At 32.8% G+C, this 23,705-nt stretch overlaps 1 protein-coding gene across 2 annotated transcripts; it reads right to left on the bottom strand.

Moving 5' to 3' along the window:
* Nucleotides 1-141: 141 nt before the first annotated feature.
* On the bottom strand, nt 142-23,358 carry LOC126845756 (photoreceptor-specific nuclear receptor-like). Of its 2 annotated transcripts, none has more exons than XM_050584632.1 (9): nt 23,120-23,358; nt 19,593-19,730; nt 13,418-13,718; nt 7,702-7,805; nt 5,653-5,767; nt 2,201-2,361; nt 1,903-2,132; nt 1,059-1,302; nt 142-630 (listed from the first exon to the last, which is right to left on the bottom strand). In XM_050584632.1, exons 2-9 carry the CDS (start codon nt 19,717-19,719, stop codon nt 392-394), a joined length of 1,521 nt encoding a protein of 506 aa, XP_050440589.1. In that variant the 5' UTR covers nt 19,720-19,730; nt 23,120-23,358; the 3' UTR covers nt 142-391. The 2 variants fall into 2 exon arrangements, with proteins under 2 accessions (XP_050440589.1, XP_050440590.1); XM_050584633.1 differs by having other exon boundaries at nt 2,201-2,346.
* Between the last annotated feature and the right edge of the window lie 347 nt (nt 23,359-23,705).

Below are 23,705 nucleotides of genomic sequence, written 5' to 3'. Positions count from 1 at the left end.
AATCTAATTAAGTACATTATTTATTAAAACATCAAAAGCACATTACAATAGTACCTATGTAATATTATAAGAGTAAAACTTATAACGTTTTATATTTTTAACAAATGGGGATCATACCTATAAGGTTAAGGGTAGCACATGATATGTTATATAATACTTGAAAAATGACTAAATATAATACACAGCAATAATATATTTAGTATAGTATATATATAGTTGAGAAGATAATATTAAAATACAGCACTCCAAGGAGAAATAATTACATACATCAGCAGACAGCAACAGCATCTGTCGACGAACGAGTATGAGGCAGTTCTAGGCTAGTGACTACCGCAAAGCTAATATAAGTTAGGCAGTAAAGTAGTAAAGAAATAACTATAACATATTTATTTCAGTTTTTATACATGTCGCATAAGACTTTTTCCATGGGTATATTGCCAATAGTTCTTTGAAAGAATATCGCTTCAATACGAACGGCTGGTACGGTTTTCAGTAGTGGTAACATTAATAACAGGCGACCAAATCTCACCGGTTGCCCGGGATGTTGATTTCTAGTGTGTTGGCCCAACATGACGTGAGCTTGGTCTTGTAGGTTTTCCACTTGTATGGGATCCTTCAATCCTCTTGTATCTGTAAAAGATAATATTTATTTATTCATTTTTGTTTAGTAGAAGCATAGGCGAAACTGGAAGAGAGGGGGAGGTGGGCTAGAGGAATTAAAATCCTTTGGGCTATCAAAAAATGTTTTTAACAGGTAATTAATAGTATTAAAATTGTTATTGAATTTTTTCTTATACATTAAAGAACCCTTTTTTTTTTAGAACATTTAAAAATAATTAAAAACTGTTACTTAATTTACAAATTCAAAAATATAGGTACTATAATAGCTCCTGCGCATTAACCTGAGCACACGCCCAACAATAATTGTCCTCCCATTAATATATTATGCTTGAGCGAAGTACTCAAGTAGAAATAATTAATAAATAGGTTAGATATTATGTCTAATGTCCCATAATTTCTTTCTTGATTTATATAGCGAGAAAACATTTTAAACGCACCTGCTCTAAATAAAACTATTGCCTTCATGCAAGCAAACTCTGCTGGGTCAACGCTAATGGTTCTGAATCTGCGCAAAGTCTCGTTCAATATCCGAATGTCGGCGGCCACTTGACTAGCCTTACCGTTTGGAATGGCCGCTACGTGATCCGATGGGTTAAACAGTGGATTGTTTTCTAACGGCAAACACCACTGGACTGCGTTCAACAAGAATAGTTCCGACCAGCATTCTTCTAAAAGTATTACCTAAAAAAGAAACAGTTTTGATTTACCTTTATAATATATACATAGATATAACAAATACTGTTGTAGGGTTTTTGCCATAAAAAATTAAGTAAATACATTTTTAAAAAGTTCGTTCGGTTTCTTTTGGGTACGCCCTCGTATTGGACTTAAAATAGTTCTGGTTGAACTATCTTTCGTAATGTACACCTTTCAAATTTATGATAAATCGACTATTTTGTGTTTAGATGTTAGTTTAGAGGTAGAAGCGCCGTTCAAAACAGAAACCCTATAGATGAGGCTAGTTAGTACAAGGTTAGTTAGTCGACTTGAAGGGTTTCTGAAATAAACGATACACTTAACAAATTAGCTACTGACTTATATAACTTAGCTGTTCTCACATCTGGGGACTAAGTATTCTTTTACCTCTTTTTTTCGTTACCAGTACAACCTTAACTGTTTCAGTGGACAGTGTTATCCATACTCAAACATGCTAATCTTTTCAACTATTGAGCTCAAACCTAAAGCTACACGTTACGTGTACAATTCTTAATTCGTCAGACACAAATCGGCCACGGATGAAAAGTGTAGGTAATTACAACAGTTTAGTAAAAATTGTTCTACCTGATCTCTAAATGGTAGAGACGCGAACGAAGGTAAATTTTTGGCCCACTTAACGGCCATGAACAGCAATCGGGCGGACGTTTCATACACATTTTCGTGGAGACCCGGATAGAAGGACGTGTGGTGGTCGTAAATCGAGTGATGTTGAGTGAGCGGTATTGGTATTGCCGGAGATGTCCTTTTGTTTTCTGACGTGTCCGGTTCCTCGTTGGTAACGTCTATGCTGTCATCTGAAAACGAATACACAACAGTTTAATAATAACTAGTTTACTCTTTGTCTGGGTAAATTCGATTTTACCGTCGTCTTGGTCTTGAGATTCTTGTTTTGGAGACGAAGAAGCGGTAGGCGATGGTTCAGCGGGACGCTGCACGTTTGGCGGCGCTATTGGTCCACTCGGATGGTACCTCAACGGAGACAACGCTAAGGCAACAGAAACCGGAGGTCTGTAAAGACATGGCCTGTTGAGAATTTTTGCTACTATAATGAATATTGAAAAATAACTGGTAACGTACGAGCACAATGTGTGAGATATTTATTGTTATTAATATTATGATGTTTTTAGGCTGAGGGACAACTAAGAAAATTTGTAACATTTTTTGCGTCACTCTAATTATTTTTATAACAACTTGGCAATAATTGACATATTATTATAAGCTGCGGGCGACGTCTGTCGATTTTAAATAAAAACTATATCAGTATACCTACTATGATATAATAATAATAAAACAAATACGAGTAATATTTTAGGGTATAAATCTACTTTATCGGACACCTTTTTTTTCGGTTAGTTTTACCGGGCACCAAAAAGGTGCCCGGTTAAATAGATTTGTTTCCCCTTAAAAAAAATACAAGAACAAATCCAACAGATCCTATAACAGGTTGGGCTAAAGTCCTACTGTGCACGCGCTATAGTTTTGGCTTAGTATCTTAATGGACGACGTTGATTTATGTGAACATTCGACTGGAATATAAACTTAGTAAGAGCGAACGTCGATGATTGTCAAAACGCGGTCATCAAATTAACATTAAGAGGGGTGCGGCATTAATTTTTAGGGTCACCGCAGTCACAAGTGCAAAGGTTCTTTGATGGTTAATCCTCGAGCGTTATTCGTCCGCGAATCAATATACAGGCAAAAAAATCAACCCATATGGTAGGCATATATATATATAATATATATTATAATTTTCCGAGGGTTCGTCATTGAAACGTTCAACTAGTGTAATTTGGTTTGGATTAAATTTAGCTTTGTCCATTATTGTTATATATTGTGTTGTATAAGTTATAAAATATGTATATAAATTATAAAATATGCACACACCCTCGTCATTTGCACTATACGAATTATTATAAATTATACATATTTTAACCAGCTTATACTTGTTGTACACATAAATCATTGACACGAAAAAAGATTTGGAAGTATAGCTTGTCGCTATAAATTGTGTAAAACAATACAGTATGCCTATTATAATAACCGTATCGTTTTGTAATCATTTAATAACGAGGTTAAAATATCAATCTACTTGGGCAGTTAAAAATATAAACAATTTTGAAGCCATACTAAAAAATAATTGCGAAAGAAAATTATTTGTTGTTTAAATAATGTCCGTATGGTTATGGATGCGATACGATTCGTGTGACGAGTACCTAATGCATGTTAACTCATTACTGTTAACGCAAATAGCAATAAATTAAAGACTTTTGTAAAAAAAAACAAAATCAACAACGCAACAAAACAAATTGGAAAGACAAAACTGCTGGTTTTGTCATTAGAAAACGTTGTTTGACTTGCGATTTGCATAACAAATACTAACAGTCCAGTATTGAGTAAACCGACAACCCTGCAGCCGTCGGCCGCAATGATGTGTGTCCGACATATAATATTATTACTATGCACTTAGTGTAAAATTATAACAATAAAAAAATGTTATGTAAAAATATGCGACAAACGCACTTGAGTAAATGTTGTAGTCGACAGCTGCTGCCCAAATACTATTTATAATTTATTTTATAACTTTTATAATAGATGTACCGACAAAAAAAGTATTTATAATTAAAGTTATGTAAGTTTCAACAGTTACTTTAGTGAATAACATGAAATATCAGCTCTTCGCCTAGTGACCTATCGAATATAGAGAGACTCTCCGCAACAAACTTTGTCCTTCATTAATTAATAATTATAGGATTTAAGTCATAGGTTATTCTCTATTGGTAACAGGACATTGCACACACGCCCTGCACCACATTTGCATGTAAATTGTAACATAAAGGTAGTTAAGTACCTGGGCAGTGGGCACGTACGTGAACTATTTAATGTAATAATATTTTTTCCCATTGCCTATACTGATGGAAAAATTCGATTATCTGAAAGAATGTATTTTGTTATAACTATTAAGTATTTTATTTAATCAATTATAGTAATCAGTAATCTCTATTGGAAATAACGACATTGGATTGCGTTAAAACTGGGCGATTAACGTTAAACGTTAATGTCTTGTGAAACCAACTAGAGGGCTGGTGTTTAAGAATACAAAAAAACTAAAAAGCGTCAAGGCAATGGTTTCAGCTGACTCTCGTTCGTGGACTAGCAAAAATGAAAGTCACTTTTATATTTCAGGGAGCATGAAAAAACGTATACAAAAAAATATAATAGTATTACGATGAATCTCACTTGTCCGACATGAAGAATTAAAAAAAAACCTGAAACCCATTTTTACGAATAGCGTATACATATTATGCCGGTACGGCAGACCATTTATCAAAACCATTTATCCAGGGTGGTGGACGTGACCCTTTTTTGTCATAAAGAATATTATGTCATTGCCATTGTTATTGTATGAGGTGTGTTTATTTTAAAAGCCTACTGAAAAACAATTAACGTACGACTCGAACAATTTTCCATAGCGTTCATAATCCCATTTTATTGATGCGTCCCGATTTTGCAATCGATCAAGTGGAGAGAGTATAGTTAATTGATTTATTGATAATTTTTGTATTGTAATTGATGCGAGATTTGTTTATACTTTATTCAAAATGATCTATGGAATAATATGTATACCATATTGTTGATTTTAATAAATACGATCAATTACTATAATATGAAGGTATTTAAATCGTTTAGGGTAACTTCAAATATATTCAATACCTTTTTATCTACACAACGAAGCTAAATCAGAGCAGTTAAAAAAAGCTATTTTTACGCTTAAAATAACAGACGTGAGGGGTTCTCTTAAAGATTAATCAAGACTTAAGTCATTATAACGGTTTATAAAATAGCACTCTTACGATAAAAATTGAAAAATGTTGAAGTTTTATACAAATATGTTAAGTCTTATGGAAAAAATGCATATAATAATATTTCTAAAAGTCCATATGAGAAGTTTGATGAATACAAGTAGCTCACTCTTTGAAAAAAGGCTAGTTTATAATTAAAATAAAGATTTTCCAAATTACTTAGGACAAAATTTAAATTAAGGATATACTTTAAAATATCATCATTGACACCTACATATTTCTCAAGTGCACTGTGCACATACTCGTATTTGTCATGTCAACAATACGTTTTAATTTCCTACTGCAGTCTGCACACAGCACACTTTGTGTCCTTATGCACCTTAAAATAAAACCTAGGTAAATTATTTTAACAGTAAGTGCGATGCCCATAATGTAATATGTTTTAGAAATAGATTTACCTATAAAAATAAGGAATGCTATAATATTGCGCTGGAGACAGGATAAATGCACTTACCCAAAAACTCCAACGGCCACAGCAGCTTCCCTAATCACTCGCTCGTGGTCCATGTCAGCTAAATTTTCCGGTCGTATTGTTGCAGTGTTTCGAGGCTGACGTTCGTTTTGGACGGCTATAAAATCCAATCGATGTGATCATTATAAAATAAAATAAAATCATGATTTAGGTTTTGCAAAATAACAATAGCGATTTACCGTGTACATATAGTACAAAATATAATGACATATTAAAATTGGATGAAATATGGTTTTATTTAACGATCAATCAGCGGTTGAAAGTTGTTACATATTTTTTAAATGAATTGAATTTTTACTGTTTACTGTTCAGTGTTGTCACTGTGTTAGCGAAAATAAAAATCACACAGATTTTTAAAGATTCTATACCATTAGCAGGAAACGCTGCAAAATAAATCAAGGAGCCATAGACACTATATACAATTATTGGTTGTTGGTTGTAACGTTAAAAATACATAAATAAACCTCAAACAATTTTAATTCTAATACTTTCGTGACGTATTATTGTGCACTTTGATTCGTTAGTAATCATTTTAACGCGGTTGTAGTAAACCCATAAAGAGAAGCAATAGCTTAACGGTGTCGACGCACACGTCCATAAGACGTGCCTGACGGACATATTTTGGGTGTTCTTTTAATTATAATGATATACAGTAGAGTAGCGCGACTGCAACAATTAGTAGTAGTCGAAATGCATTGACTACTTGTACTTACTACTCAGTTAAATTATATTAACTACAAATTTATTAAAATACTTATTATACTAACTAACCAGTTTAATCAATAATACTTTTTGTTATTACACTTATATTAACTAATTTCAAGAAGTGTTCAAATTATTTTAACAACGACTACTAGTACTAGTTCGGTCCTTCTTAGATTGACAACCAAACAATTTATCGTCGTTAAAAGAAACACTGCATTATAGTACACCGCCGGTAGGTGTACACTGTACTGTATACAATGTCCTATTCCTATGTATATATACAACGGTATGGTATAGTGCGCTAGTCTCCGGAATCCCTTTGATTTTGGTTACGTTAAAATCGACTGTGGTGCTAGTTGAGCGTGAGCTTTTTAATGACAACCACCTCCGGCTTCGTTCACACGCTGTTAAATGAATTTTAGAAGAAAAAAAATACCAAACACAACCCACACGTCGGTTTTACACATTATTATTACTATAACAATACACAGGAGAATATAAGGGTGGGAACGCGGTGGGGGTTTTTTCGTTTTTCGCCCGGTGTCCTGTATATTGTATTGTCGCATTTAACACGAACGGAACACATTATCATATTATTATTATATGTATACATTGGAGTTTTCCAACAACAACAACAGTAATAATGACAATGTGTTTTACATTTTCGCGTACACGACACACGCCGATAACCGGAGGCTAAATGCAGTAAACTCGGGCTTTATTATGCATGGTACAGTGGTACGAACAAAAGACAAGCCGGGGATGATCGCTCATTAAAATAAAAAATACACGCATAAAATACGTTGGAGCATAACGATACGCGATAATATTTATTGTTATAATAGCCGTATTCCGTATACGTTTTCGGGCATTGTGGTGGTGGTACTGCCACATCCTAATAGGATCCTATATAAACTGTTGACACGTGTGCATGCGTTAAATACACGCGACGCTGTGGTCTTTTACGCAATTATTATTTTTATTTAAATAAGCGTGAAAAACCCTTTTTTTCTGTGGCTCTCCTCTCTCTCTCTATCTCTCTTCGGGACTGTATTGTGTTGTCTTAACGAGGGATGCCACGAGCACGTGCCATTGCTCTCCGCGTTTTGACCGCAGTCACTGTTTATAATGTTAATGATTGCGTTGTACGCGCGCTTTGTTAAATTAAAGTGTGCATTTATAATTGACAACGCTTATTATACATCGAGCTCTAGTTGTAGTTACCAAAATGACAAAAAACTGTTGGTTCGGATAATATTGTGTTGTAGTACGAATGAAATTATTATTAACGGGAAATCAAAATATAAAAAATAAGTAATAACTAACCGTCTTTGTTCATTCCCATGTTTAGACATTTCTTCAGCCTGCACGCTTGACATTGATTTCGATGCGCCTTGTCTACCACACAACTCCCAGTGCCCGCTTGACATCTGAAAAACAAATAAAATAATAGTAAATAAATGTTAAAATATATTAATTATTATGTTGGATAGGTAGGTTAGATATAAGGCAAATATTTAATAATGCATCGCCACAAAATACATTATAATATTTTATTTCATCCAAACGAAGCGAGCTAATGCAGTATATTTTATAAAATATATGTTATTGGGGCTAAGACGTTCTGGCCAACCGCTAGTGACGAAGAATCATGTACGCCCTTAAGACCGCCCTCGCACAGGCGCATCAAAGATTTTTTTGTTTTTCGCCGACAATAATCCGCAGGGTCTAAGTATCGTCAGCAGCACCGGTAACGCCTACTTTTCCAGACAATACGATTTCTTATGCTCGATCTTAAAAGCTTACATTGGCGAACAAAACACAAAAATCTTTACTTATAGAATTAATTTTGGATTTTTTTTGATAAATCCAATAACATAATATTTTGACAACAAACGTCTTAAGACTGATATTAATAAAATACAACAAAATTAAATTTTACGTTAAACGCACGTATGATCTACTAGAGCTGTACTACCTATAATGAATTTATTAATCACAGACTTACATTTAACTACTGCAACATACGTATCATAATTCGTAAAATAATTATTTAATACATATTATACACACTATACAGATTCAAATTTACATTTTAAAGTAGGTTAATGTTACAACATGAAATAATATTTTTGTTTGCTTATTCACAACACTAATTATTACTTATTAACTTTAAAATAAAATAAACTTGAAATTGAAAAGACACAATAAATACGAATAAAAAATTTAAAAAAACAATAAAGAAAGTTAATTTCGCTAATTTAATCATAATTCGAAATGATCCAAATTCACCTATCTGACATTTGTAAAAAAGTTTTTATTTGTTTATACCATTAAGAATTTAATCATACAATAATAAATTTAATTATTTCTTAATATGACAATTATAAATATGCCTTATCGTGTAATACACATTTTTTTCAATACTTAGAAATAACTCAATTTATAACTGTATGATTAAATCCAATGCATAAAAAAATGCCTGTACAGTGTTGCCGGGCATAGTGAGGACGGATCATATCGAGGGGGGGGGGAAGCAACAGGTCTACAAGAATTATTATAACTTTTATAAATGATTTATTTAATTTTTACTAATATAAAATCAATAGTTGATTTTATAAATTATTTATAAGATATTAAAAAAAAAACTATACTTTTCTATTTTTACATTTTTTGTTTGATTTAATTCATACTGGTAAAATGTGCTACATCGCTGGTTCCCTTGGGACCTAGGACCTGGGTCTTCACATTTGCCGGTATTATGACAGGATCTATTGAAGTTATTACGAAGGACAGCAGTGTTTTCATCCCGAGGGTGCGATCAGTGTTGAGATTTAATCCCTTCGATTGAAAACGAGACGAGGGAGAGGACTTTTTAAACAAATCAATTTATCGTTAACGCGATACCAACCATGTCCATAATGTGTTTCGCTTCTTTAATTTCGTTTTCTGACCATCGCCGGTCTTATATATATATATATATATATATAACTATAGGGATTTGCACTACTAATAACGAACGAGGGTTGATGATGTTTAGCATCGACGAGGGTCGTTCAGAGAATTATTATATATATATAATACACACTGGCAGTATACTGCGGTTTATAGTAATAGTATAGACAATTAGTGCAAACACCCGTTAGCGGGTCAAAGAGTCCTTAAAATTGTAATTCTGTGCCGTTTATTTATCGGGCTACGTTTCCAATCCCATTGAACATCTGGGTACTCCTAATCCTAATGTATGTACTTGTACCTTCTTCAAACTCAATCAATTGTAGACAGAAACTATGTACGATTACTGAAATTATTTTTGTGATTTCAATAAATCATCTGATGTCATACTAAATAAAGAAATTAACTCTATAAGTTGTAAAGGATAAATATAGATATTAATATATTTTACTTAATTGTTGAAAACTAAATTGACCAAATATAAATTTAAATACACGGTAATGTAATAATACTAAATATTTTTAAAAATCTATAACTAAAAAAAGAGGTAATCTGCTTCTTTATTTTAGGTATAGCCTTTAGGATATTAAATTTTCAATTTTGTGAATATATATATATATATATATTAATACCCACTTCCCCAGAATGGCAACTCTTGTCACTTGTAGAACAAGGGTAGTGCAAACTGACCTAAAAAATAAGTATAATAAAAATAAAGATTTCGTCCTAAATTTTGTTTATTTACGTAAATTTAGAAGAGCTAAAGTGTATTGCGACAATTTAACTAAAGGAATAATTAAAATTTAGCAATGAAGGAGAAAGTTCATAAATGTTTCTTGCCTTAATTAATTAAGCCATATTAAGCTAAATTGATTGAGGCTTTGGGGTTGCTCCGATAAATAATGTTTATCGTCCTCATTCTGTTTTGGTAAGTTATTTAATCTCCCTATATATCGTTGTATAATCCAATTGTTAATTTCTTTAACTGTTTGAGTATTGACGTCGTTTCATCAAGAAATGAACAGTTAATAGTGTTATTTATTTCCATACTCCTGTCAGAGTTCAGATTCTGCTTGCGTTATAAGTAGGTATATTATATTATATATATATAATATAATACCAACATAACATTTTCTACAGGGTCGTCACTTAGAAATAAATACAATTATATGTATAATTTAAAAATTTTAAAATGTTGTAAATCGAAAAACTTGTAGAACAGAACTTAACCAACCAGCCGCGCACCTGCCACTGGTGTAATAAGCCACGGTCTGTCTGCTCTGTATATGATAGTTTGGTAGAAAGTGCGAGCGGTGCGGGCTCATCTTAAGACCCGATTCGGAAACCAATCAAAAAGTATACTGCGGTGGCGGCAACGAGCGAGGAAGGAAATAACGGGCGATCGATTTGGAAAACGAGTGTTTCTAAAGGGTGCGAGACACAGACGATACACAGTGAGAGAGGAGAAAGTGAGTTGAATATACTGGTGCGGGTGTGGTAAGGAAAAGAGAGACTGAGATAGGGTGGACGAAGCTTTGGCCGACCCGCGTATTTCGTCAGCTATATATATATATTAATATAATTGAATCTTTTTGCTGCCGCGCGTCCTAAACTGCATATACACACAACGTTGTTGTCCCTATTCATCCCTCTTCGCGATAGTCCCGGTCTCATCCGAAGTAATCCCAAAGAGCTGTTATAAAACGTCAAACCCTCTTTCGCGGCTGTTTCTGTACTGAATCACATTTATTTATAACCGTTCAAGAGTATTAGAGAGACACGAAATTGAAAAAATAAAAACCCAACGATAAAAGAAAAGAAAAAGCAATACTTTACTACCGCCGCTGCAGTGGCCCGTATATATGTAGTATATACATATTATGACTTCAAATGTATAATCGTACAAATAAGATCTTTTATACAAAAGCATGAAATCAGAGAAGTTTAATATAGGTAAACATTCTTTGTACGACATACATTACATGTTTTATAAAACCGAACATGGTAATATAATACATAAAATTGGGGATTAATCTTAATGTAAGTTTTTTTCTTAAAACATATTTCAAAGTTAAATAAAATAATTCGAATAACAATAATCATAGAAAAGAGTACATACAAGTTAAATTATTTATGTTAAGTGTTACATGCAAATGTGTAATACCTATGTATTATGGAAGAAAATGTCAGTAATTCGTATGATTTACAAGCGCGGATTGTCTACGATGTGGTAGCTCATCTACTCCACGCCATTTAAATATTTTGCCCCAGTTTTTTTAGTTGTATTATTTTATTGTTTAAAAATACAAATCAAGTCAATACCCAAAAAACTTAAAAATGTATTTATTAATTGAATTGAAATGGTATTAACCTTTTTCAAACATATTTCTTGTAAAATGTAAAAAATGCCAACCATTGATGTAACCTCATCCCATACCTATTTATTCCATTCCGCGCCCGAGTATGATGATATTATATTGTTTAATTTCAAACAACGTGTTTTCTACTAATTTTAATGATTAAAACAGGTATATACATATAATATTAGTTTTATTATTACATTTAAATTTATCCGAACAACTGTGACATTAATTATGACCAGCTTGCCAAAAACCAGTTTTGTGCTTTAAGGCAATCGACTTTTGTTGCTCCTATGCTATTAAATGTCGTTACCCCTTTACCGTTATTAAACCTAAAAATTATTTTTTAAATTTAAGTAGGTAATCATGTTGCAACTTTTATGAAAAAGTATTCTTTTCTTCGCATTTTCATTATTCATAATTTAAAATAATAATACAATATTATACTCAATATACTGTATGTGTATATATATATATATATATATATATATATATATATATATATATTATATATATCTATGTCTATATAAAATTCTCGTGTCACAGTGTTTGTAGCAAAACATGTAAATAATAAAATAAAAAACTTAACTCCCTCGCCTATTAATTTAGAACAAAACACTTCACAAAAGAGGTTCAATTCATGTTTTAACAATAATAACAAAGCAATTTTATTATTTACCGTGAACCTTAAACGAAAATATAGAAATTAAAGAAGGAAAAATAGATATATTGTATAAATAACCATTTATTAACCGATATCTTAATTATATTTTTATTTCAACTTTAATTACCTATAACGATTCGTATCCGAACGTTTATCCCTCTATAGAGGCGTCAAAAAATTATTTACACGTCTAGTAGTCATACATGAATGAAATCACTATGTTGAATCACGGGTAAACATGTTTTTCAAAGGACCATATAATGTGGTTTTCGGACCCCTTATTGACATATTATTATAGTATTAGAGGGTGGAAATAATTGTGGTTGTACACAACATTTTGTTTGTTTTATTGTTATTCGTCGAATCCACGTTAAACAACAATACGGAAAACGACTTTTTTTAACCGAACTATAATTTTTGAGAGGGTTTTGTTAATTCTATAAGACCTTTTAAAAATGGTCTACTGGTCTTCCTAAGGCCAACATCTGAATAAACCAAAATATTTTCGACTTACAATCTACAAATGTTCTTTAAATAATATTAACTTGGATCACAAAGCGGTTTCTTACTATCATCTGCATGAGGAGCATGCTATCGGTGACTTCTCTAATTTTTTACTGGATTGTTCTTCCTTTAGCTCTCAAAACAAATATATCTTTTTCATTTCCTAACCTTGCCTAACCTTTAGTCCTAACCCTACTCTTATTCTTAATTCCCGCGTTGTTCCTGTAATTAATGTCATTATATCTTTCCTTTTGAGCACTATATTGTTTTTTTTTTTTTACTTTATTATTTAATCAGTACATTTAATTATAAATTTTGTCTTTTCTTATATTTTCATATCGTTTTTGGATATCTTTTTTATTTGGTATTTACCAACAATCGAGTCAAGCTTATGGCCATGTTTCTCCTTCAAACCACTCGGCGGAGTTATCGGGAGACGGGAACCCATCCCCCCTCCTTCCATATTTGAGAAAACATATCCGCGAATGATTATTATTTCTCTTATGTCGTTTTTAGCGTGAAGTTGGGAAAATAATGATTTTCCTAGTATGAAATTTACCTGTAGATAAGTTTGCGGCGAACGCTCCTCTTGAAGAAACCGCTGCATCCGTTGCACGCCAATATCCCATAGTGCTTGCCGCTGGACGTATCCCCGCAAACTACGCACGTCAGGCCCAATGTCTTTGTTTTCAACGTGGACGCCTGTTGTCCACCGCCGGCTGAATTGTTGTAATGGGCCGCTACGGACGACGGCGGTGTCCTCGACGCGGACACCGGTACTTGTTGCGCGGCGCACGCTGACGACATGCACAGCGACAAAGGCCGGTCTCTCATTCCGTAACCAGTCGAATCGACCACGTCTGTCAATGATAGCGAAAAAACACAGAGAACTGTTAAACCGGATAATATTTTTAGGTATACCCCTTTCTATATTTAAAATGGCAAGAGAGGAAAACCTATCTTGACTCATAGTATATGTTATGTAAGTATTGATACGTCTCATCGTGGAAAACGAACTTGCACAAGATGACGAAGAAATAGGTATAGTCAAAGCCAAGTTAATTTAAGCCAAATAATTTGTTGAAATATTTATAAGTTATATGTATATCATTCTCACCCTAGAACTGATATCTTGTATTGCTATCGCAGATTAAATAAAACTAATCTATGTTGCTATTTACGATGAATAATATATTTTTTTTTATCAATGACAATAAATATGTTTTTTAAATATCTTATCAATAAACAATTTCTAATGAAAAATATTTTTTTAATTCAGAAAGCCTAAACAAATTTGGGGGGCTATTTCCCAGTCAGGGGGGCTAGCCCCCCCCCTCCCAAGCCCTCCTAAATACGCCCATGCTTAACGCTTGTATTTTAAATGGTCCTCTACAAGCCGCTACAACCAACGATGTGTGGTGTCTTCATAAAAGTGACATGACTTTATGTGCTATAAACATGATGTTTGGTTTTTAGTTATTTTAGTTTAAGGCTAATCGTATTATAAAAATACATATGATCACGGACGGGTAAGACAGGATCTGGCCGGGTGGTCAAATTTATACCCTCAAAATGACAAATATTGTAATTTTATTTATAATGGGCCCCGCCGAGACACGATTATAATATAAGTTATAACCCACTTATTTCCTAGTGCAAATATTTATTTAGCCAACTGCACATTTTAAGTTTCCTTCCGCGCAATTAGGGCCTCGCTGTATATTTAAAAAAATGCACATTTCGTACAGTGTTACTAGTTAGTGTGGCGTAGACACTGTTTTAAGGAAAAACGTAAAGATTATTCCCTTATGCAATTTATTATAAAATGTTACCGTGAAATATAATATCACTGTGATAATTTCGACTGGCTCGTTACATAGGAATATATGGGAGGGGGGCGTGTGAGCTAGGCAACTTTGTTACAATGTTATCATATTATGATACATTAACATTTAACTAAATTAGCGTTAAGTCAAGTTGATATTTTATTCTGTTTTTACTTTGTGTACGAGTTTTATTTTTAATTCTAAAAATACTAGAAATCTATTTATTTTTACTTTGTACTACTCTTGAAATCAATAAAACATTATTATGCTTGTATAATACATACATAATGTAAAACTCACGATTACTCTTTATTTTCAACATTGAAAGTTTTGTTTATTATTAAAATATTATTTATATAATACTCGTATGTTATTTTTCCTTCGGCCTTGAAGTATAATTCTCAATCTAATTAGTGGATTTACAGAAGGGAGTAATACGATTTTAAGAGTGATGGCTGGTGTAGTACAGTAAGCAATTTTAAACGTAAATGGTGCAAGACAGAGTGGTATTGCGTATACAGAAGCGGTATTATACTGTTGACAAAAATAAAGGTGTAATAAAAATTCGATTCTTAAACCTTATGTGATTTTTTTTTTTGAAGTTCGCGTGGAACGAGATGCGCGGCTTAAACGGGAGGAAAAATGAAAAATAATTTCTCGCTTTAAATGTACATTTTACGTCATTAAATCCTCGTGGCTTATTATTTTAAGCGTGGCGTCCGACGAGACGGGAATGGACGAGCGTCGATTGATTATTCCCGTGGGGAAGGAAGGGGCGTGCGCTCCAGGAAAATCCAGGGCTTAACGCTGGCCCCGAGGGGAAGCGTGCGCGGTGTCACATCTGGCGCGTCCCGAACACCAAATGAATCGTCGCTTACGCGCGCACAACTTTAAAAGTCATTTGTTTTTTCCGCCAGCCCTTCGTTCCAGCTGCTATTGGTTTAGATCGCACCAACACACATATCATTTAAGTACAATACAAAAACTCAAACAATTACATTATATTATTATTATTATTATGTATATATTTTTCAATAAATTAATACCCGTGATCACGTAGATTCGATATGACACACACGGTACCTATCGACATTGATGTATTCTACGATTGCGGCGTACATAATATTATGTATTGTTATCGCGATGTACATTTATGTTGTCTGGGATAATTTAATTAATTAAATGTAAAGGGAATATTCCCGTGTATTATGTTAAATGATATTATACAGGGTGATTATTTTATCACGGGCCACTCAATATTGATCTCCATTTTTCATTATTTCTTTTTGTTCTTACTCCCTCCTATAATAGTTTTTTTGAACTTTTGAAACTTAAAAATGGTAGCACATATATTTCATTAACTTTTTAAATTGAAAATAATGTACTAAAAATTTCGAATGGTTGATAACCAGTTTTGGACAACTATTTTTTTAAAGTTACAAGAGTTTAAAAGCTAGGATGGGAGGGGAAGTGCGGTTGGAAAGCGCGCGCACATAAAAATGATACTTCACTCTACCTTCCCTTCTGCCCTAAACTTGAAACTTCAATAACTTAAAAAATAGTTATCCGAAACTGGTTATCGTTACCATTTAAAATTTAAAAGTTGTTATCATAAAAACTAAGTTGGGAGGGGCGTAAAAATCCCAAAAAATTGTGATCAAATTGTATAAAAACGATATGAAAAAAAATATTTAATCTCTTATTAAACCCTACGAGATATTGAGTGGCCAATGATAAAAGAATCACCCTGTATACTTCTCACATCTTCATGGAAATAAAGGCGGTAGGTATAGGTACAATTAACAGAACATTCATCACAAATGATTCACCAAATGAGTAATTAAAGATTTGAAATTTAGAGATTCTGGATATCCGCGTCGACTACCATCGATTGTAATGTACACATACTAAAAATCAATAGCATAGTGCATAGGTGGTATAAGTGAAGTTTATATAATTACACAGGGATGACGTTTAAAACCCACTTAAAAAGTTGTACACAGATGATGCCACATGAACATGACGTGTATGTACTGTATAAAAAGTCATTGGCCAGCGCCCAATGGACCGCAATGAACTGAAGAGGGGTTGTGGCCTGTGTTGCAGTAGGTATAGCGAGAATAGGAGAACGCAAATGGGGGATCGATTCGGCAAATTGTTTCTGGTCCCATGAGATGTATTGTAAAAGCCGCGCATTAAACTATAGAGTGTATGAGTATAGGATTGGTCGAAAAAAATAAAAAGAAAGAGTACCTATCCGAGAGTAAATCACCGGAACGGACGTTGAATATTAAAGACCTCAGAATTTCGCATCAGCCAGTATAAGGTATCCGCGCCAATAAACACTTATTGGTGTTTATATAATATTATATATGTATTGGCTAAAATGGCAAAATGAAAGGGGAGGGTTTAGGGTCTACTCTACATAATAATTGATGCAACTATGTAGGATAGCAAAATTAATATTGACTTGCCGTTGAGTTAAATAGCTAATTCGAACTTTAATGGTTTTTTTTAAGAATCAACTTATTCTATACTTTATAATAGAGCTTTTAACTGCGCTTACAAGTTTTTGTAGTAGTATGTTTTCATACTATCATGATGACTAAGTAGGAAGCAACAAAAGTCAGCCCGTCAGGAAATCACGGCGAAAAAGATGACTTATTTAATATTGCTTATATTACCACTCCTCATCTATCTTACTTACGGCATCAGTAATCCAAATAAGACAGAGGATATCTCGTACCTACTCCAAAACTCCTCCAAACCACTTTCAGAGCTCCTTCTTCCAAAAATATAGTAACCAAACAAGTTATTTAAAAATATGAAAGTAGTCGAAAGGACTTCAGATCACTAAGAAATATTAGGCTATTATTCTTACGGCTATGCTTGATATTAAATGTTATCTATCTGATCTTGCTTCGCGTTGTTTATGAGTTATATTATTATTTAGATCTATGATTTAAATCATAAATTGATTATTTTGAGTATTTTTTATAGTTTGATAAAATATAATTCCTTTTATTGATGAATATATCAGTGTGATTTACTTACACATAATAGGTCTAAACTTCTCTTGGATTCCATTTTAAATATTATAATTATGATGAATTTATTTGTAAAATCGGATGTTTTAATGTATCATTTTTGGTTATTAGCATTTTTATTGTGAAATTTTAAAATGTTGTTTGTACATTAAACTGCCAAAAATACAACGAAGATTTAACAAAAAGAAAAGTAAAAGGGTCAAAATGGGTTTAAGTAAAATAAAATATTTTAATATATTATAAAGCGCGGTTTCGAGGACCGTCAGAAGAAAGTTCTCGGGTGGCAGCGCGGGCTGCATAAATAATAATATAAAACGAAATTGGGTAAGTATAATAAATAAATACGCGGCGGAGGGTGTCGGGCGTGTGTCTTTCTCCCCTGCCTTGCCAATATAGAAATGCTAATGAAATCAGACAAATTGCAAAATTATATTCAGAGGGTAATGCGATTTTTTTCGTTGTTGTTGTTCTTTTTCTTCTGTAGCGCCAAGAACTTTGCATGTGACTTCGGGGAAGGGCAGTGAACGTCGCCGAGTGTATCCCATTTAGCGACAGATTTATTCCCCCGGCCTCCCGGTTCCTCTGATCGTCCTTTCCCCAACTACCGGCATCCAGATTCTTCGAGGTTTTTAAGCTCCAGGGGAATATACACCGCCGCCGGGCCCCAGCGTTCATTTATTCCGTTTAAAGTTTCTTCTGCCGTTCTCGTTACCATTGTTTAACAATGAGCGTCGCCAGATTAGGCTCACCGTTCACAAACAGCGTTCCGTTATTTCTTTTTTCCTTCTTCATTTATATATTATAATAACAATATCGTTTCTTGTTATTTTTCCCCCTATTTCTTATTTACTTTTTTTTACTTTTGCGATTATACCTACGTATTTTACATTTTGCTCACTTATGCCGTTTATATATTTGTATTTTCAATTATGCTTGATTTGCAATACAGGTAAAGATAAAGAATTTTAGTTTACATATTGCATTAAGGCCTTGTTTATGTATTTTTAAGATATAAGGTCAACTGTTTGATAGACACATTTAAAACAACTTTTGACATAAAATAGCTATGGGTGACCCTTAAATGTTACAATAATACTATAAACAAAAGAAACGTTTTATATTTTGTTTTATACTTTTGTAATAGTGTTGATTATTACCTCAATTATAAATTAAAACTTATTTTTTGACTTTCGATAGTTGTCTTAGATTATGCATATGGGTATCTGTGTTAAACTTTTAAATTGTATAGAAGTTTGAACTAATAATATAATACAATATTTTTATTATATGAGAGAAATGTAGAAACAGTTAAGTTCTATACAAAACATTTTGTATGGCAGTATGAATAATTACACAATATTATATAGGTTTTGCAGTGGCGTCTACGTTGAGGTTTTTTTTTAGGGGGTGTCCCTACAATATTTAATCCCTGTTTTTTGACTATCATATCCTAACGTACATACTAAAATTTTATTCACCCCTAAGCCCACCAAAATCATACATTTATAATATGAAACGGGTGATGGGGTGTGTTTTAACCCCAGGATAGCCCCATAAATACGCCACCTGTTTGTTGTGATTTTTATTTTAGTATAAACGATAAACCAATGCAGTCTAAAATAAGCTAAGGTATGGACAAGTTTTGAGGAAAGGCCAAATAATAGTAATTAAAGGTGATTATTGAACATTTTTATTGATTTTATTAATTGTATTTTAAATGCATTCGTCATAAAAACAGACACATAACGGCTAATCGGGAATGTGTCGAGGAGAGGAATATAAGAAAAACAAATACCTACAATTCAATAACATCGTATCAAGTTTTTGTTTTTTTTTTTTAAATATCTAAATACCTACTTACCCCTATTGTCGTTATCGGTGTTCAAATGAAGGTTTCCCATTCTCGGATCGGTCAGAGAGAAAATAGGTTGAGCCGACTGTTGAAGTGAAATAAACGACCGGTCGGCGTCGGTGGTCGTCAAGTTCATGCTTCTCGAGTCTATAAAAAAAAAATAATAATAATAAATAGGGGTTTCGATAAGCCGTTTGACTTGGTAGCTTATTAAAATTAATCGAATAATAGTAACAACAACAATGTTTTTCACCAAACACGCCAACACGGTGTGTATATGCTATACAGGGACAAATAAAAGAGAAAATAATAAATTCTATAATATACACTATGGTATAGTACCGGCACGCCTTTTATTTTGCAATATGTTCTGGTGTCAAGAATTAGGGTGGTCTTTGGAGGTCACGTGTGCCCGAACAAATAATATAAACGGGGCGTTTTTTCTGTTTTGTTAAGGTCTGTTCTATTGTAAACCCACCGAGGGATGCAGGCAAGGACATACATATACATATTATACAATTATTATAACTAAATGACTATCCAGATTAGGGATGTTAACAATTTCCTATACATATATAGCACCAACCGAAATCGCGTTAATCCGTGTTTTGCATATTCCATTATCTATAATACATTTTAAAAGCCGTTATTGTATAATAACGCTATTTTTGTGACACCACTCCCGCAACGATCGGTTCCGGTAGAGGTAATAATTTCAGAATTATATTTAACACTTATATCCTACAGAAAATATCATAAATGCCATGCTACGTCATCACATAAACATGGTATATTAACAGAATAAGCTTTAATGGCTAGAATGTATTGTATACGTTGTTAACTTTGGTACAAAATCGCTAGATAATAAATTACATTAAACGTTTTAAATAACCATATTTATTATTGTGCTTTATATTGTTCAATAACTATTTAAATTAACTAAGTGATATTTAATTAAGTGAGTGTTATTGTTTCACTTGTTCCTATGAACTGTTAATGTTCAAGCCATCTTCCCGATTTTGGTACAATTAAATTAATAAAATTGTAAAAGTAATTTATATTTATACACACACGAAACAACAAGTTTTAATTTAAATACTAATACATTATGCAACCCAACTTTTAGTTACCAGTATGCTTATTGCTTAATAATTAACATCAATAAAAATGGTAAAAACAAATCGTACTATGAAACCTATCTGAAACTAAAGCGAACGGGACTAACAGAAAATTCCGTAATTATTGTAAATGTTGAAATTAAACAAACAAATTAATGAAAGAAATGATAAAAGAAATAAGGTTAATGCATGATGTTGGAGAATGTCAAACAGCGAGTAGGTTTTGAAAAAAACAATTATTTAATGTAATAAATACCTTATTTAATCGACCTGGTAAAAAAATATTATATAATAATATTATTTTTGACTATTTCAGGTAAATTATTTTTAAAATCTCCATAATAAAAAAAAAACAATTTAAATATTTAATTAAACGGGTATGCAATAAGCAAATTTAATAAACTATAGAAAATATTATAGTGATAAGTACCTATTTCCATCCCTTATTAATCCTTAAATTATTAGTCTTCTGTCCAAAATTCTCAATACACTTCCCTCTAAAATATATTCTACTTAACTTTTTTTTCTTTCCTTCCTCTACGGACTGGCTCTACCTCATTTCTATTTATTTTAAATTTGCATATAATCGTTTTAACTTAATTTAGTTCATATCATTAATGTACGATACAGTATTGTTTTATTTGTAATTCTTGAGCTATAATGTTCTTTGAACAAAAGCTATAATAAAATAAAAATTGCCTACTTCGCAATTTTAGGAAATGTAAGAAATAAGTCTTTTTGAATTTTGGCGATCATATTATGTATAAGTTATGGATTGCAATTAACCTATTAAAATGGCCAGCTAATGGCTTCAGAATATTATAATTAATATACAATCACCATTAGATAATCTCATTTGATGTTATGACAGAAAATAAAAAACAATATTTTTGTGAATGTGTTAAAGTTTTTATGGATTAAACCAATTATTTGGATAATTTTCAGATGTATCCATGTCTTCAGTTTTCCGCTGACGCTTTGAACGTCTCTTCAGAGCGATGATCACTGTTCCGCTGTCGTGACAATACCAGTATGGTCAGCAAACAAACTGAAGACATGGATACATCCGAAAATTATGCAACTAAAGTTTTGTGTGTAAAATGTTCTCAAAGTTTAAAACCAAAACTCAAGAAAAACTGTTAATTTTTCTACCATTAATATGAATATTATTTATGGAAACTAAAACAATTAAGTATGAATAAGGTCCAATTTTCTATTTATAATCACTTAATTATTTCCTACCTATATCATCTTAAGAGGGCGTCGTAACGATGATTTTTAGTGTTAAAAACATGTTTACGCAGACAGAATAGAACTCGCTTAATTTTGGTTTTAGAGTAAAAGCGCTTATTATTAAATTAAAAGAAGACAATATTCCCGGCGGGCACCTCGATGCGTTTTTTTGAAAAGTTAAGTCATTTAAAAATTTTGAAATAGTCGTTATGTCTAACAGATGTATTGAGCGTTATATTTGGAATAATGGAAAAAACGCATCGCAGGTCCACCGGAATATTGTTCTCTTTTAATTTTATAATAGGTGCTTTTAGTCTAAATCAAAATTAAGAGAGTTTTACTCAGTCAATTCAATAAAAAAAAAAAAAAACAATTTTTAAATCGCGTTTAAGGATGCTGTAATAGTCTAAAAAAATTAGTTAACTATCAAAAAACAGCCCTAATTACTGATAATTAAAAAAAAAACCCAGCTTAACATTAAAGTTAAGATTTTGCAAAAAAAATTGCCTATATCTAACTCTTTAATAAATAGGACATATGACGTTCTTTTAAGAAATCCTACTTAGTGTTTAAATTGATGTAAAATTATTCTAGTAAATGATAACAAAGTTAAATAATAATCTAATTATTAGTTGGATGGGTATTTAATTACTTTGATACAGGGCTAAGTACTTAGTAGTAAGTGACTGTAGTATGTAGTTACTTACTACATTTAAAAATTTATACCTATACTTATAAAAGCTGTTATTAAAAGTTGTAACATACATTTAAAACAAACGTATGTACCTATGAATTTGTTGGTACATTTTATTTAAATCATATACCAAAACATCCTCTAGGCTTTAATATTTAAAAAATTAGTTTAATAAGAACTATTAAAAATAAATATCTATATTGCATTTTATCTTATTTTTAGCAATTATTTTGCTATTGAAAACTACGGTTAAGCGGGGAAAATATAAATGTAATCGGTTTAAGCGAAAAAATTGAAAACCTAATTTTAACTGAACATATTTTTAAAGAAGAATTTTTACTAATAAAACATTAGATGTTTTTGTATCGATTTTTATAAAAAAAAAAGGTTACATTAACCCCATTGCGGAGACATTGCCCCGTTTGATCTTACAGAGTTTTCGCCGTCGGTACAGTGAAACTTTAAAAATTTTTAAACTATAATTTCCTTACCTTTTTTTTTTCTTTTGATAGCCGTTTTCCGCGGTTTGGTGGACGTAGATAGTTTTTCTTGAATACGAATTTGCCAACGTGCCTGCGCGTTATTTATTTTCAAAATAGCTGTACTCGTACATTTATTGTTATCACTATAGTGGAATAAAAATAAAATAGTCCGCGCAAAACGTCAATACTATGGTAACGAAAATACGATTGTTGCGTACGAGTGACTTATCCGGTTCGCGTTTGGCTTATGCCCCGGGTCCCGGAGCTTAACTCGTCTGCCGGTAAAAGTCGAACGGATGCGAAACGGCGACGGGATCCGGGACGGACGCAGGGACAGGCGAGGGAGCGGCAAAGGCTGCTGCTCTCGGCGGCGGTGTCGGTCGTGTGTGGGAGGAGGCGCGACGGGAGGAGGCCGGTTGAGGTTCGACCCGGAGGCTTAATCTTGGTCGGTCGACTGCTGTCACACCCCCCCCCACGAGCGGCCGTCCGGGGGGGTGTGCGTTTGGGACCAACCGGAAAGAGTTAGAGATGAAATAGTGCGCCGGGCGCGCACGCGCAATGCCCGGCCGCGGTCGCCATGTTTATTGTTTAGCGG

This window comes from Adelges cooleyi, unplaced genomic scaffold, assembly GCF_023614345.1.
Source record: "Adelges cooleyi isolate 19-005CV unplaced genomic scaffold, UGA_ACOO_1.1 ACOO_flye_CR_arks_rails_tigmint_CR_PRNA_8, whole genome shotgun sequence".
Lineage (NCBI taxonomy): Eukaryota > Metazoa > Arthropoda > Insecta > Hemiptera > Adelgidae > Adelges > Adelges cooleyi.
This window is presented reverse-complemented; position numbering and strand designations above follow the sequence as displayed.

Bases quoted from the DNA above. Each gene is read 5' to 3' on its own strand.
- LOC126845756 (XM_050584632.1), bottom strand. From the start codon at position 19,719: ATGAACTTGACGACCACCGACGCCGACCGGTCGTTTATTTCACTTCAA. The intron at 2,362-5,652 runs GTAAGTGCATTT...AATTCTCAACAG, and splicing joins GTGGCCGTTGGAGTTTTTGG to GCCATGTCTTTACAGACCTC. The intron at 2,133-2,200 runs GTAAAATCGAAT...ATTCGTTTTCAG, and splicing joins ATCTCAAGACCAAGACGACG to ATGACAGCATAGACGTTACC.